This window comes from Coregonus lavaretus, assembly GCF_964263955.1.
Source record: "Coregonus lavaretus genome assembly, contig: HAP1_SCAFFOLD_47, whole genome shotgun sequence".
Classification (NCBI taxonomy): domain Eukaryota; kingdom Metazoa; phylum Chordata; class Actinopteri; order Salmoniformes; family Salmonidae; genus Coregonus; species Coregonus lavaretus.
This window is the reverse complement of record NW_028161510.1, coordinates 1,324,971-1,342,057: the sequence shown is the minus strand read 5'-3', so window position 1 is coordinate 1,342,057 and position 17,087 is coordinate 1,324,971. Positions and strand designations below refer to the sequence as shown.

At 42.1% G+C, this 17,087-nt stretch overlaps 1 protein-coding gene across 3 annotated transcripts; it reads right to left on the bottom strand.

Annotated features, from left to right (window-relative positions):
- Nucleotides 1-461: 461 nt before the first annotated feature.
- Nucleotides 462-16,751, bottom strand: LOC311120478 (uncharacterized protein). Of its 3 annotated transcripts, none has more exons than XM_084195063.1 (2): nucleotides 16,065-16,751; nucleotides 462-1,626 (listed from the first exon to the last, which is right to left on the bottom strand). In XM_084195063.1, exons 1-2 carry the CDS (start codon nucleotides 16,699-16,701, stop codon nucleotides 767-769), a joined length of 1,497 nt encoding a protein of 498 aa, XP_084051189.1. In that variant the 5' UTR covers nucleotides 16,702-16,751; the 3' UTR covers nucleotides 462-766. The 3 variants fall into 3 exon arrangements, with proteins under 3 accessions (XP_084051189.1, XP_084051191.1, XP_084051190.1); XM_084195065.1 differs by lacking the exon at nucleotides 16,065-16,751 and adding an exon at nucleotides 5,007-5,117; XM_084195064.1 differs by lacking the exon at nucleotides 462-1,626 and adding an exon at nucleotides 7,655-8,398.
- Between the last annotated feature and the right edge of the window lie 336 nt (nucleotides 16,752-17,087).

Here is a 17,087-nt window from a genome sequence, read left to right as displayed (position 1 = left end):
TATCATTCATTTGAAAATGGATGTAGCAATAGCAGATTGCCCCTTTAAAGACAAAATCTATTCCCTTAAAGTCACACTCTGTAAGATACAAATGTCAGCATTAGCCACCAACACAAATATAAACAATGGAGAAAACAGCAGATAGACCACTTGATGTGTAGTGCTCGAGGAATGACACGCAGATAAACACACACAGAAAGAAAACACAGAGTTTGAAAATGATAATTTAATCACAGAATATTGTAGTATCTAAACAGTTTATGACTTTGCTGACGTTTGCAAATGGTGTGTTAGAGAAAGTTGACTCAGCTTGCGGAAGCATCTGGAAAGCATTACTATAGGGCCCCCCTAAAACAGAGGAGGTCTGTTATGTGGAGGCCTGGGATTGGTCTGTGGGAAAACCACCCATATTATGTTACATATAAATACCATGGTTGAAACAAAAGACAGGGAGAATATAACATATTAGAGATTGGGTCAGTTGTTCTCCAGATGTCTGCAGGAGTCTGTAAATTGACGCTGAAATCTTTGATGTAATAAACCATTATAATCAAGGACAGTGTCAGCGGACTTCTTGTCATCACAGCATAATTAGCATCGTTATCTCGACACTACAGTATCTACATTCAAACGGACAAAGTCTACTTTCTAACTGACATACTCCATATTCAGTTCAGGTGTTTAAATAAAAAAAACATACAAATGTCTTTTGGAATGCGCTTTATACAATTTGATTTCATGTGCCGTTAAACAAAAGCACAATTTCTCAGTCAAAAATATGAGACAAGTGTGGGAGCAGCATGTGTGTTTTCTCATGAACTTTAAGTCCATTTGACGTGTTATATTCCTTCCCACACTGGGAGCAGTGGTAAGGCCTCTTTCCTGTGTGTGTTATCTCATGGTCTTTCAGGTGCCCCAACTGGGTAAATATCTTTCCACACTGGGAGCATTCATAACGTTTCTCTCCGGTGTGGATTCTTCCATGCTCCTTCAGTTGCTGAAACCAGGTAAATTTCATTCCACAGTGGGAGCAGTGAAAAGGCTTCTCCCGTGTATGTCTTTTCTCATGCCTTTTCAGGTACTCTAAATTCGTAAAACACTTTTCACAATTTGAACAGTGGAAAGGCTTTTCTACAGAATGTGTTTGCTCATGGTTTTTCAGGGACACTGATGTGGTAAAACACTTTCCACACTGGGAGCAGTGGTAAGGCTTCTCTCCTGTGTGTGTCCTCTCGTGTGATTTCAGGCCCGATAACCGGGTAAAACTATTTTCACACTGGGAGCAGTGGTAGGGCTTCTCTCCTGTATGTATTCTTACATGATCTTTCAGGGTCCCTGAAGTGGTAAACCTCTTTCCACATTGAGAGCAGTGGTAAGGATTTTCTCCTGTGTGTATTTTCTCATGCTTTTTCCGTTGCCCTGACCAGCGAAAACCCTTTCCACATTGGGAGCATTGGTAAGGCTTCTGTCCCGTGTGTATTCTCTCATGTGTTTTCAGGGTCCCTGAGGAAGAAAAACTAGTTTGACACTGGGAGCACTGGTGTCGTCTTGCTGGTTTGGACGTCTCTTGGTCTGGTTCCCCTGAAGGACTCTTCCCTCTATCAGAGTGAGAGTCTAGTCTCTCTCCTGCCAAAGACAGACAGTATTTAGTAAACAGAGAGACCTGGGCCCATATTCACAAAGCGTCTCATAGTAGGGATGTTGATCTAGGATCAGGTCCATACAATCTAATTCATTATTATATAAAAGTCAATACTGATGCTAGTACAGCACTCTTACTCTGAGACGCTGTGTGGATTCGAGCCCTGAATGAAACCTCCACATGATCAAACTGCCTTCTCTGAGGTTTAATACAGACTAGATCCCTCAATAACCGGAGGTCATTTAAAAATTAAAAAACATTTAATCCACAATGATCAAATGAACAAAAATGATCATGCATGGTCTTGATTCTGTCCTCTTAATCATTTGAAAAGAAACGGAAAATGTCAACCAAAATGTCATGAAATCAGACATGAGTTGTAATTATAGGATATATGATGCGGTAGCAGAGTTCCATCAGATCAGTCCGTCTTACCTTACAGCTAAAATATTAAGGACCTAATAACACCATTCAGATTTTAAAAACAAATGACACAGAGCTTCAATACTATTTGTAAGATTTCGAATAATATCAAAATCAACCCTTTTGTCTTGATCAATGACCAAGATATGCGTGTCTCACGGTAGGGTGGGGTATGCAGAAAGGGTCAATTTTGAGGACCTCTACCTCCTGAATGTTTTGGCATGTCAAACATCCTTCCTTCCGATGAAGTTTCTATGTGAGAATTGCCAGTTTTTCTGTAAACACCATGTTCTGCAGATTGTACTTTTAAGACGGTCCCTTTGCCAAAAGTGCAAACATTCCCCCATTGAAACCCAATAGTCACTTTTTGAAAACGGAATGGAATGGCCAAAATGTAGGGTGTAGCTTAATCGCTACCTTAATCTGATTCTAGACATATCACTCTCATCATCCTATGACCTTCATTGAAGAGGTATTGACGAGCGAACTCCCAAATATCAAACAAGTATCTGATGCAGGGGTCTCCAACAGCTCATAGCTCGCCAAACAATTCCGAAAGTAAATGCAATTTTTCATGTGTTCCATCGCCAACTGTCATAAACAAATCTCACAAGTATCCGACACAAGCTCCCAGCTACTATCTAATCAAAGGCTTTTTCTACGTGCCATTTGAACACAGGACTGATGGTTGCTGATAATTGGCCTCTGTACAACTATGTAGATATTCCATTTTAAAAAATCAGCCGTTTCCAGCTACAATAGCCATTTACAACATGATTGTCTACACTGTATTTCTGATCAATTTGATGTTATTTTAATGGACAAAAAAAATGATTTTCTTTAGAAAACAAGGAAATGTCTAAGTGACCCAAACTTTTGAATGGTAGTGTATATTGACAGAAAACATACTGCACTACTTTCTCTTGTACACTAAGGACCACGGGAAGAGTTGACAACATAGTGCACTACATTCTCTTGTACACTAAGGACCACGGGAAGAGTTGACAACATAGTGCACTACTTTCTCTTGTACACTAAGGACCACAGGAAAAGTTGACAACATAGTGCACTACTTTCTCTTGTACACTAAGGACCAGAGGAAGAGTTGACAACATAGTGCACTACTTTCTCTTGTACACTAAGGACCAGAGGAAGAGTTGACAACATAGTGCACTACTTTCTCTTGTACACTAAGGACCACAGGAAAAGTTGACAACATAGTGCACTACTTTCTCTTGTACACTAAGGACCTGGGGAATAGTTGCAGGGGAGAGGAGCTGTGGCATATATTCATGTATGCCAAGGGAAGCCAGGCTTTCCCAAAAAACATACAATCATTTATCTTTTGTCCCTCTGTGTTTCCTTCACTTCGCAAGAGGCTGAATGTATCTCACCGGAGAAAGCATCAGAGCAAGCGAAACAGCGCCCCTCTATCTCTGTATGGGTAGGCCATCTATCTGATGCTGTCGGGTCCGAAAGAGTATGACATTGTTGCCGCCCATAGAATTGAATGCAAGTGAAACCAGCGAGCATTTGTCCTCACTTGATTAAAAAAAAGTATAAAATAATAGCCAATCAGCGTTGAGCTAAACTGAGTGAGCTCAACTGTGAATGGTCCTGGCGCACCAATAAAAAGTGTCAAGGAAGCCAGTTTGAATTTGTCTTCACTCCAATCAAATCGCATCAAGAGAAATACATAATTGACAGACAGATATTCTGTTCTTGTTGCATCTCGTTGTGTTGTTGTCCTCCGGTGGTTAGCTAGCTAGCTAAAATCGGCCCTTTCCTAAATTAGCCATCGATGGAGATAGGGATTTGTGGTTTTACTTAATTCTCCGTACTGGCCAATGATTATAATGTCGATTCTGATCCAACAATTAATTTATACATTGTGCCCCTGTCCTGAGAGGATGAAAGTTCAATATGTAGCTAGATGTAGAAGGCTAATGTTAACTGGCTAACGTTACCCATGAAAGGAAGTTAGGCTAGCGAGCAAGCATTTTAGCCAGGTAGCCTAGGACAACAAACAAATAAAAACATGTACTGTATTAAAGAGTGCTAGACCATTTAGTCTACATGAAAGAGAGGAGGATGGCATTGGTGTTTCTCTACAAGTAGGGTGAGTCAACATGTTTTTTCTACTTGCACGAATGCATGCACACAGAAATCAGAAACATGGACAGGCACATGATATTTAGCTTACGTTGATTGGACTAAATCATTTTTGGTATCTTTTAGTTGTCACTGTATTAGACTAAACATAGGTGATTTGATGATGTTGAAATGTTGAAGTTGAAATGGTGCTGGAATAGTGGAGGCAGCTCCTGTTATCTTTGCGACTTGCGGTAACTCTGTCGTTCTAAATCAATCGTTGTTTAGTGGTACAAAAATGTCGGAAACGTTAACTTGCTTGACCATGCTGTAGGTCATGTAACTGTTTGTTACATGCAATATGCTTTGTGGACTTCACCAGACAGAGGTTGCACTCCGGTTTTGTGATGAAACAAAGGTGTGGTTGAATTTATTCTGCCACTGTCTTCTTATTGTCTCTGCCTTTAGGCCTATATATATCACGGTCCTGAGGCATATGAACTAACAGGTTATAGAGCAAACAACGCAATTATCACAACACATAGGTTGTAATATGGCTTTTTCCCCCCCTGGTTCCCCCAGTGATTTTACCCACGCACCGCTCCTGGGGATTAGAAGAGAATAAAGAATGTGCCTAATTGAAAGCTAGAAGAAGAAAAGGAGTAGCTACAGACATGTTTCATTTTTTAAAGTAGCTCTCATGCTTGAAAAGGTTGGAGACCCCTGATCTACCGTGAAAACAAATTTACGGCGGTAAATTATTCAAGTGTAGAACTGCAGTAGAATGCCATTTTTATAGCACACATTAGTTCAACAACTGCAGAGTGCCCCTGTTTAAGATTGAACTCACTGGTGTTAATCAGATCTCCAGTCTCCTCTTCTTCTTCTTCCAATGTGACAGTAATCTCCCCCTCCTCCTTCATTTCAAAACGTTCTTCCTCTTCTTTCAATGCACCAGTCATCTTCTCCTCTTTCACTACAAACACAGTACCCTCCTCTTTCACTCCGAAAGCTTCTTCCTCTACCGTAACATCCTGTTCTTCTTCTTTCACTGTGATAGCTTCCTCCACTTCCTCTTCTTTCACAGTAAATTCTTCTTCTTTCACGTAAATGTTCAGCACGGGAGTTTCTTTCTCCGTCCAACAGACCTCATTTTCTTTAGCAGGGGGAGAGTAACTTAGTGAGCTCATAGTAGGGGACGTGAGCTAGCTAGCTAGTTAGCATTAGCGACTAACCTAGTGCTGGGCTAACTGAACAAGCCAGAGAGCTGACAACGTAAATATGAAATTAAATGGATTAACTAGTACATACATATACAGTGTGTTTAAAACACTGAGGTTAATATACACAAAAATGGTCCAAATAGCTTCAATGTTTTGGTTTTATGTTTGCTAGCAAGTTACCGAGATGGTGGTTGTTGTTGTTGTTGAAGAAGAAGAGGCCCGTCCACTAGATTTTACGTCACGCAAGAATCATCACCTGAAACACTCACATCGCCATCTGCTGACTGGAGTGGGAAACGCAGTTTAACAAACAAAAACAATTCTTGCAAACAATGTCAAAACAAATAATTGTAAAAAATAACCAGATATGTTTTCTCTTACAGATAATAATTTCCTCTACGCAGATGTAGAAGCTGAATAGTATGGTGGCTAGTGGTGCGCGGGTCAGCTGATTGTTCACCCGCAATTTGAAAATAACCCATCCCCAACCGCAACAGCCCGATTGTATGTGATAAAGTGGACATCTGAGGCACGTACACGACCCTAACTCGCTAATATAGGAAATACGCTGTAGACTACAGTCAGAGACTGCGGAATAATTTATTTATTTTTTACAGGGGGTGCAGGATATTTTTTTTACCTGATTTAGATGTTTCTGCTTATAATTCTCGACATTTTGGTAGGGTATTTGTTAGTCATCTTGTCTATAATTAGATACATGCAGCTTCTCTTCTGTCATTATGTTGCCCTAGAAGGCTAAATAAACCCTTGCTCACCAGAATAATGTTACACATCGATAGAATGAATGCTTCAATCTAGTTTGAATCGGTAACGTTTTCTCTGTCATCTCTGCTTCTTTCGCGGAGCAAAGACGTTTAGGGACTTGGGAGAAAATGCAATAAAAATTTAAAAAACGGGAAAGATTTTATCTGCATCATTTCCAAATGCCATCAGTTTGACCGGTTGTAAGGACATAGAAAGCTGTGAAAACGAGCCAACATGTTTCTGCTAAGATTGCAGTTCGGATAGGATGCATATTTTATGTGCTTGAAATACTAATCAGCTTTTATGATGCTGATAAAGATAGTACCTCTACAGGTGGTATCTAATTGTGCATTCACATTCTCTCAAGATGTTGAAAGAAATAAATAATATTTCTCCACTCCTGTTCCCGAGTAAGAATTTAGCCTACATTTGGTGTACATTTCTGCAGGAAGTAATATTAAGGCTATGTGAGAGGTTATAGACCTACAATCAGTGTCCAGATTTCAGTTAACATTTGTGGTATCTAAGGAATTTATGACTTTGTTAACTTTGCAAATGGTAGTGTGGTATCTAAGGAATTTATGACTTTGTTAGTGTTTGCAAATGGTAGCTTAGAGAATGTTGATTTGGCCCAGGGAGACATCTGGAGAGCAGTTCTATAGGAGTACCCTAAAACAGAGGAAGTCTGTTGTGTGGAGTGATGGGATTGGTCTGTAGGGGAAACCACCCCTATCTTGGTAAAGATTATAAATACTTGGTGAGGACAAAGGAGGTCAGAACAACATATTATTTTGGGTCCACTGTTCTCCAGATGCATGCAGGTATCTGTAAATCGACGCTGAAATCCTTTGTTATGAATAAACCTTTATAATCAAAGTACAGTGTCAGCGGATCTCCTTGTCCTCCACAGCATGATTAGCAACATGTTTTCAGACAAAACACATTTGGGTCAATATCACCATAAGGTGCCTTTGAGACTTCCCCATTTCCCCCCCAAAAAGCTGAGATTTTCCATTGAACTTTATATTCATTGTATTAAGTATATGTTATGCTGTTAGAAATGCATATTGGTCAAGCTCCCACACTTTTTATAAATTAACTGCAAGCAGACAATTTACATGCAAACAGCAAAATATGTCCACCCTGTCATCGACAATTTCAAAGCAGAATAAATACATTGTAATTACATAGTGATTATAAAACGTACATTTTCAGAAAACTATTTAGTCACTTTCTCAACAATATATTTTAGTTTATGGGAAAAGTATTTGGATAATAATGAAATTATGGCAAACTATTTGTTTCTCTATAAAATCTGCGAGAGTTGCACTTTCTTTTCTAAATAAAATCTAACAAAAAAGATATCTGGTCAAACTTTCAAACAATACTATTTGGCCCTCATTTGTTTATAAAGGAATCACACAAAAGATTTTGCTAACTTGTGAAAATAATTTTTTTATTTTCATAGAACATGAAAATAACAGGGTGGACAGTGACATGACAGGGTGGACCCTGGGCATGACAGGGTGGACACGTTGTGAAATGTCATTGAATGGCCTCATAAATGCAAGGAACAATGCAAGAAAATGATGTAAAAAATGCCTTTTCCCATGTAGGGGGAAATTACAAGTTGAACAGACTGTTTTTGATCCACTCTACCTGCATGCAGCCACTGAATAAAGATGCCCAAAATGAGACATTAATGTGGCCTTCTAGCGTTAAACTCTGTACATCATTCTGCACAGTGAAAGTCAAACATTCAACTGTAGAACAAGAAGAAAAATGTTTTTTAAGTGGAGAACAGTTGATTTGAAGAAACAGAATATTACAGAAAGATCACTTGGACGCATCTCCAAACAGTCTCTCCCTTTCTGCAGAGACATGGCTCAGTTCTGCAGTTGCTGTTCCACATACTTCCATGCAGACACTTCAATCTGTACAGAGCGCAACCTGGAAGGCCCTGGCTCATGCTGATTTTCAGGAGTTTCAGCAGGGGAGTTGGGTGGTGTCTCTGACTGTAGCAAAGCACTGGCCCTGTTTCTGGCTCTGGCTTGACTTTTTGCCTCTCTCCATTTCTTTATTTTTGCCCTCTTCTCTCTCTCACTGAGCTCATTGACACCCTTCTTCTTTCCAGTCTCTCTGTCTTTTTTCCATTTGACCCTTTCTTTCTCAAGGTACTTTCTTCTTCTGTCTGGGTCAGCATCACGACGTTCCCGATATCTCCTTGCTATCTCAGCTCCTTTTGATCTCATTCCTTGAAAAAGACGATTCAAAATGTTCCCTTACACACTTTAATTGGCAGTCCCGGTAAACTAGGCTTGCATTATCAAACTAGGTTTGCTGATACCGATATCGCCAAAAAAATTGTCCATATTGTCCATTCTTACTATGTATAGCATGTACTGTTATAAAATGTGTGTAATAGCTGTTGTAATATGTGTAACATTATCAGTATGTGGCCTAAACTATGCACATGTCCTTCCTGTCATGAACCATGTCCACCCTGTCATGGAAGGCTTGCTGACAGGGTGGACAATGACAGGGTGGACATTTTTGGCTAATGTTAGCATTTAATGAGCACATGGTGGACCTTCACTTAGCAACATACTACAGTTAGCAAGCTGACTGTGTACTGTTTTACAAATATATTTCAAAGTTCTGATAGGTTTTTCTATCAATTGATATTTCACTATGACAGAGTGGACATGTTAAGCTTGACAACATCCAACTACACACGTAATATGATGAAAATTATGAAACATAAGTGTAAATACTTACTCTGCAACTAGACACTGCTTCAGCCTTCATTGAAGAAAGACAAAATGCTCGTAATGATGTCACTGAAAACATCAGTGGGTTTCTTAAAGGGGCAGTTACCCCATAATGACAGGGTGGACAGCAATGCAAAATGTTCAATATGATTATGAAAATACAATATACATGATCAAAATTACTTGTTTTATCAAATAACTTCTTGTGGACAGTAATACCATGTAAAAAAAAATTGGATTTAGTATCATTTAACCACTTATTACACACACTGTAGTTAGCAGAGCAGTGTGTGGGACATGCCAAAATCACGTACATCCATTGAAAAAAATTTAATAAAATGAAGGAAACACTTTTTTATAATAATAATAATAATAATAATATGCCATTTAGCAGACGCTTTTATCTAAAGCGACTTACAGTCATGCGTACATACATTTTTGTGTAATGGTGGTCCCGGGGATCGAACCCACTACCTTGGCGTTACAAGCGCCGTGCTCTACCAGTTGAGCTACAGAGGACAGAGACTTATCATTCTACTGATATGTGTGCAAATGTTTGGCCACTTATAATAAGACCTCAGTCTTTCATTATTCTGCTACATTTTCATGATGACTGAGTGAGTCTGATGAGGACACCAAAGGCACCTCATAGTGATATTGACTCATTTAACACATCTGAACGGAAGGCTACAGTTCCCTTGATGTGCCATAGTCCTATTTAACGTCCCCATCTTGTGACTGTCGAATTTGTATAACACCTGACAATCATCACACTGCTATCATCCTCTTTTATCCCTTCACCCAGCCTGGTCTCATAGACTAAACGTAACATAGTAAATGTAAATCCGGGACACCAAATTAGTATGATATGCTATGTTTGGTATGGTTACTTAAGGCACAAACAAAAGTAGAATGATTGGTCGTATAACATGAATGTCTAGCAACCCAAAGGTTGCGAGTTCGAATCTCATCATGGACAACTTTAGCATTTTAGCTAATTAGCAACTTTTCAACTACTTACTACTTTTTAGCTACTTTGCTTAGTTACTTAGCATGTTAGCTAACCCTTCCCCTCACCCTAACCTTAACCCTTTAACCTATCTCCTAAACTTATTATTACAAATGCATATGGCTTCAGCTTATCGTAGGAGTTAACGTGCCACAAAAAAATCGGACCTGGGTTCCTGTAAAGACGTAGTCGAATGTGATTCCTGCGTCTCTGTTACACTAAACGTCTGACTGTATTTTGGATCACTGCATATCCCACTTCGATGCATTTAAGATGTATTAGATTGTATTTAAGATGTATTAGATTGTATCACAGAGGTGGACGGTGGTCGGGAGAGGTTGTGTTTTCTCTAGCAGGAGGTAAGCTTGGCTTCTTATATGGTGTTGAGTAAAGCTTAAACCATGTATTTAGATTGTAGGTAGGTATTGTAGTTAGGTATTATAGGTAGCTTACTTAGGTAGTTATTGTAGGTTATTGTAGGTTATTGTAGGTAATCATTGTAGGTAAGTATTGTATTCGGCGGACCCCGGCGAAGCACGAGGCTAGCTAACCCACTACTTGGACCAACAAAGCTAGCTAGCTAGCGGGTAGCTACTGGTAACTTTTAGCAACTGTGGTTAGTTGTTTCCAATGTTATTTCACGCTTAAGAGTACCTGTGATTGAGCCAGCTAGCTGCCTACCATTCAGCTGTGTTTCTAACCTCCTTATCCGAGGCATTAACGTTAGGTGGTTGGTAGCTGCTGTACTTAATTACAGCTACTGATTGCAGTCTGCCACCCAGACAGCTGGCGTCGGGTAAGTTTGGCTTTATACATAACTTGGGCTTTGTCGAGTAAGGCTTAAACTATGTATTTAGATTGTAGTTAGGTATTATAGGTAGGCATCGTGGGCTGTATATTATTAGGTATTATAGGTAGGCATCGTGGGCTGTTGTGGGTAGTTGTTGTATGTAGTTATTGTAGGTTACTTTTGTATTCGGCGGTGCCGGGTGTAGCACGAAGCTAGCTAGCTAACTCACCTCCTGAACTAGCTGGCGAGTAGCTATTAGCAACGGTAGCTACTAAATACAATATCCTTTTAGCCAGCTACATTCGTTCGCAGCGACGCCGTTTTTCAAACAAAGTCAACACAGCAGCCATTGCTAGCTAGCCAACACTACCAGCTAGCTGTACTGTAGTAGCTAAATACAATATCTTTGTGCTAGCTAGCCAACGTTTAATTATTGCTGCGTTATGAAAGAACTAGACACGGACACGAATTATCTGTTTAGTGTGTTAACACACTATTGGTAGTTTGTTGTAACCAAGTATTGGTGCTAAACTGTGTGTTATTGGATGCTAGCATGCTAGTTAGCTATGGCGTCATAGTTAGCTAGCTGAATAAAGTAAGTTGAGTCCATTCCTTGAAACATTGAACCGCTGTAGTTTACAACAATTCTAATTTCCAAAGTGGAAGTTGGAGAGTTTTATTCGGGTGGTTCAGTGAAACAATTATAGTTTCTGAGGTGGAAGTTGGGAGAGTTATATTTTTTTGGTGAGGGAGGCCCTGCTCTCTCCTTTCCCAGATGTTTAGTTCATTTCATTCCGATCTCCTCTGCATTATTGTAGCCATCTGCTACAGCCTGTCAACTATGCCTCTGCCTATCCCTGTTCTCTCCTCTCCGCACAGGCTACACAAACGCCTCACACCGCGTGGCTGCTGCCTCTCTAACCTGGTGGTCCCTGCACGCACCACACACCTGGAGTTCCAGGTCTCAGGCAGCCTCTGGAACTGCCGTTCTGCTGCCAACAAGGCTGACTTCATCCCAGCCTATGCTACTCTCCAGTCCCTCGACTTCCTGGCGCTGACGGAAACATGGATTACCACTGAAAACACTGCTACTCCTACTGCTCTCTCCTCGTCTGACCATGTGTTCTCGCATACCCCGAGAGCATCTGGTCAGAGGGGTGGTGGCACAGGAATCCTCATCTCTCCCAAGTGGTCATTCTCAATTTTTCCCCTAACCCTATCTCCTCATTTGAATTCCACGCTGTCACAGTCACTAGCCCATTTAAGCTTAATATCCTTGTCATCTATCGCCCTCCAGGTTCCCTTGGAGAGTTCATCAATGAGCTTGACGCCTTGATAAGTTCCTTTCCTGAGGATGGCTCACCCTTCACAGTTTTGGGGGATTTCAACCTCCCTACGTCTACATTTGACTCATTTCTCTCTGCCTCCTTCTTTCCACTCCTCTCCTCTTTTGACCTCACCCTCTCACCGTCCCCCCCTACTCACAAGGCAGGCAATACGCTTGACTTCATCTTTACTAGATGTTGCTCTTCTACTAATCTCACTGCAACTCCCCTCCATGTCTCCGACCACTACTTTGTATCCTTTTCTCTCTCGCTCTCCTCCAACACTACTCACTCTGCCCCTACACAGATGGTAACGCGCCGCCGCAACCTTCGCTCTCTCTCTCCAACTACTCTCTCCTCTTCCATCCTATCATCTCTTCCCTCTGCTCAATCCTTCTCCCTTCAATCTCCTGATTCTGCCTCCTCAACCCTCCTCTCCTCCCTTTCTGCATCCTTTGACTCCCTGTGTCCCCTATCCTCCCGGCCGGCTCGGTCCTCCCCTCCAGCTCCGTGGCTTGATGACTCATTGCGAGCTCACAGAACAGAGCTCCGGGCAGCTGAGCGGAAATGGAAGTAAACTAAACTCCCTGCCGACCTGGCATCTTTTCACTCCCTCCTCTCTACATTTTCTTCATCTGTTTCTGCTGCTAAGGCCACTTTCTACCACTCTAAATGCCAAGCATATGCCTCTAACCCTAGGAAGCTCTTTGCCACATTCTCCTCACTGCTGAATCCTCCCCCCCTCCTCCCCCCCCCTCCTCCCTCTCTGTGGATGACTTCGTCAACCACTTTGAAAAGAAGGTTGACGACATCCGATCCTCGTTTGTTAAGTCTAATGACACTGCTGGTCCTGCTCACACTGCCCTACCCTATGCTTTGACTTCTTTCTCCCCTCTCTCTCCAGATAAAATCTTGCGACTAGTGACTGCAGGCCGCCCAACAACCTGCCCGCTTGACCCCATCCCCTCCTCTCTTCTCCAGACCATCTCCGGTGACCTTCTCCCCTACCTCACCTCGCTGATCAACTCATCCTTGACCGCTGGCTATGTCCCTTCCGTCTTCAAGAGAGCGAGAGTTGCACCCCTTCTCAAAAAACCAACACTCGATCCCACTGATGTCAACAACTACAGACCAGTATCCCTTCTTTCTTTTCTTTCCAAAACTATTGAGCGTGCCATCTTTAGCCAACTCTCTTGCTATCTCTCTCAGAATGACCTTCTTGATCCAAACCAGTCAGGTTTCAGGACTGGTCATTCAACTGAGACTGCTCTTCTCTGTGTCACGGAGGCTCTCCGCACTGCTAAAGCTAACTCTCTCTCCTCTGCTCTTGTCCTTCTAGACCTGTCTGCTGCCTTTGATACTGTGAACCATCAGATCCTCCTCTCCACCCTCTCCGAGCTGGGCATCTCCGGCGCGGCTCACTCCTGGATTGCGTCCTACCTGACCGGTCGCTCCTACCAAGTGGCGTGGCGAGAAGCTGTCTCCGCACCACGTGCTCTCACCACTGGTGTCCCCCAGGGCTCAGTTCTAGGCCCTCTCCTTTTCTCCCTATACACCAAGTCACTTGGCTCTGTCATATCCTTACATGGCCTCTCCTATCATTGCTACGCTGACGATACACAACTAATCTTCTCCTTTCCCCCTTCTGATAACCAGGTGGCGAATCGCATCTCTGCATGTCTGGCAGACATATCAGTATGGATGACGGATCACCACCTCAAGCTGAACCCTGGCAAGACGGAGCTGCTCTTCCTCCCGGGGAAGGACTGCCCGTTCCATGATCTCGCCATCACGGTTGACAACTCCGTTGTGTCCTCCTCCCAGAGTGCGAAGAGCCTTGGCGTGACCCTGGACAACACCCTGTCGTTCTCCGCTAACATCAAGGCGGTGACCCGATCCTGCAGGTTCATGCTCTACAACATTCGGAGAGTACGACCCTGCCTTACACAGGAAGCGGCACAGGTCCTAATCCAGGCACTTGTCATCTCCCGTCTGGATTACTGCAACTCGCTGTTGGCTGGGCTCCCTGCCTGTGCCATTAAACCCCTACAACTCATCCAGAATGCCGCAGCCCGTCTGGTGTTCAACCTTCCCAAGTTCTCTCACGTCACCCCCCTCCTCCACACACTCCACTGGCTTCCAGTTGAAGCTCGCATCCGTTACAAGACCATGGTGCTTGCCTATGGAGCAGTGAGGGGAACGGCACCTCCGTACCTTCAGGCTCTGATCAGTCCCTACACCCAAACGAGGGCATTGCGTTCATCCACCTCTGGCCTGCTGGCTCCCCTTCCTCTGCGGAAGCATAGTTCCCGCTCAGCCCAGTCAAAACTGTTCGCTGCTCTGGCACCCCAATGGTGGAACAAGCTCCCTCACGACGCCAGGACAGCGGAGTCACTCACCACCTTCCGGAGACATTTGAAACCCCACCTCTTTAAGGAATACCTGGGATAGGATAAAGTAATCCTTCTACCCCCCCCCCCCCCCAAAAAAAAAAAAATAATAATAATAAAAAAATAAAAAAAGAACAAAAAAATTATTTGTAAAGTGGTTATCCCACTGGCTATAGGGTGAATGCACCAATTTGTAAGTCGCTCTGGATAAGAGCGTCTGCTAAATGATGTAAATGTGCCCTTGAGCAAGGCACTTAACCCTAATTGCTCCTGTAAGTCGCTCTGGATAAGAGCGTCTGCTAAATGACTAAAATGTAAAATGTAAATGTAAATGTATCCATGATGCTTCACGTTGTCCCAGTTGATCAAGAAGGAATAACGCTATGTCAAGGAGGTCCGATAATTCTCCGCAATGTATGTCAACTACTGACAACACCATCCATATTGCTCAATTACATGAATATCTCTCAATGCCTCAAACCGATGAGAAAATAAAAGTTGATCAACTCAAACAAACCGGCCATAATGTGAACCTGTGCATGAGAGGAAGCCAAGCTTGCCAGTAGCTAATGCGGACGTTTCAGCATAATGAAGGCTCTTTCTCATAATAAAGTGCAACTGGATTATTTCGCAATAACGACATCTTTCTAATTATAACACGATCTTTCTCATAATAACAATAACTTTTTCCTAGTAATGTTATCATTCATTTACTGAATTATTTCAGAATAACGTGATCTTATCTCATAATAATTATATAAAAAAATCTCAGTGGCAGCAATACGTCACCGTAAAACATCGTACCGGTTTGGTGGAATTACCCACATATTTCGTTATTTTGAAATCATTATTAAGTTGTTTGGGTCATTCCTAAGATGCGTCATTCAAAACGTGTGGTTCTTATGGGATGTTGAGTATTGAACAAAGCGCTACAGAAAGAGATGTCTGTCATTACGTGCAAGTTAAACAACTACAGCCTCCTCCTTGGATTTTCCATTTCCTCATCTCCTCTCGACTGCCTCAGGCTTGGCTGATCTGGCATTGCATTTCCTCTCTGCATTTTTTATATTCCAGGCCTTTTCTCTAATCTGGCCTTTCTTCCTCTCCCTGTAGAGACGCTGTTTTTCATGGTTAACGTTTTGTTGGTGGCCCCCAGTCTTTATCAACTCCTACAGTACAGACCAACATAACAACTCCTACAGTACAGACCAACATAACAACTCCTACAGTACAGACCAACATAACAACTCCTACAGTACAGACCAACATAACAACTCCTACAGTACAGACCAACATAACAACTCCTACAGTACAGACCAACATAACAACTCCTACAGTACAGACCAACATAACAACTCCTACAGTACAGACCAACATAACAACTCCTACAGTACAGACCAACATAACAACTCCTACAGTACAGACCAACATAACAACTCCTACAGTACAGAACAACATAACAACTCCTACAGTACAGACCAACATAACAACTCCTACAGTACAGACCAAAATAACAACTCCTACAGTACTGAACAACATATTCAAGTGTATAACTTCAGTAGAACGCCCCTTTAAAAACACACATTAGTTCAACTACTGCATAGTTTGTGCCCCTGTTTTTAAGACAATACTCACTGGTGTTAATCTGATCTCCAGTCTCCTCCTCTTCATCCTCCTCCTCCTCTTTCACTGTGACAGTCATCTTCTCTTCATTCCCCTCCTCTTTCACTCTCAAAACTTCTTCCTCCTCCTCCTCTTTCACTTGAAAAAGGTCCTCGTCTTCCTTCACTAAAACATCCTCTTTCACCCTGAAAGCTTCTTCCTCTCCTTTCCCTGTGACAGTCATGTCCTCCTCCTCCTCTTTCACTCCAAAAACGGCATCCTCTTCTTTCACTGTAACATCCATCACCCCATTTACTCCAAAACCTTCTTCCTCTTCTTTCACTGTAACATCCATCACCCCATTTACTCCAAAACCTTCTTCCTCTTCTTTCACTGTAACATACATCACCCCATTTACTCCAAAACCTTCTTCCTCTCCTTTCACTGTAACATCATCATCTTCTTCTTTCAATGTGATAGCTTTCTCCTCCTCTTCTTCTTTCATTCCGAAATCTTCTTTATCTTCTTCTTTGACTGTGACAGTCATCTCCTCCTCTTTCACTGTGATATCCTCCTCTTCCTCTTTCACGACAATGTTCAGTCCCAGAGCTTCTTTCTCCGTCCAGCGGACCTCTTCTTTAGTAGGAGGCGAGTAGCTTATTGAGCTCATGGTTGTGGATGTTAGCTAGCTACCTAGCTTGCTTGTTAATTAGCGATAGCGTCTAGCCGAGTGCAACGCTATCTTAACCAGCTAGCTTGACTAACAACATATATATGAAATGGAGTAAATACACAGTGCGTCTAAAAAACTGAGGTTAATATTCACAAAATGGTTCAAAGATCTCCGATGTTTTGGTTTTATGTTTTCTAGCAAGATACCGAGGCGGCTAATGAGTAGTCATGTTGTTGTTGAAAAAGCTTCCCGTCCCGTCCACTAGATTACACGTAGCTAAAGCAAGAAACATCACTTGAAAGAGTCACATCGTCATCTGCTGACTGGAGTGGGTAACGCAGTTTGGGAAAATATTCATAACATTCTGGCAAACAATATCATAA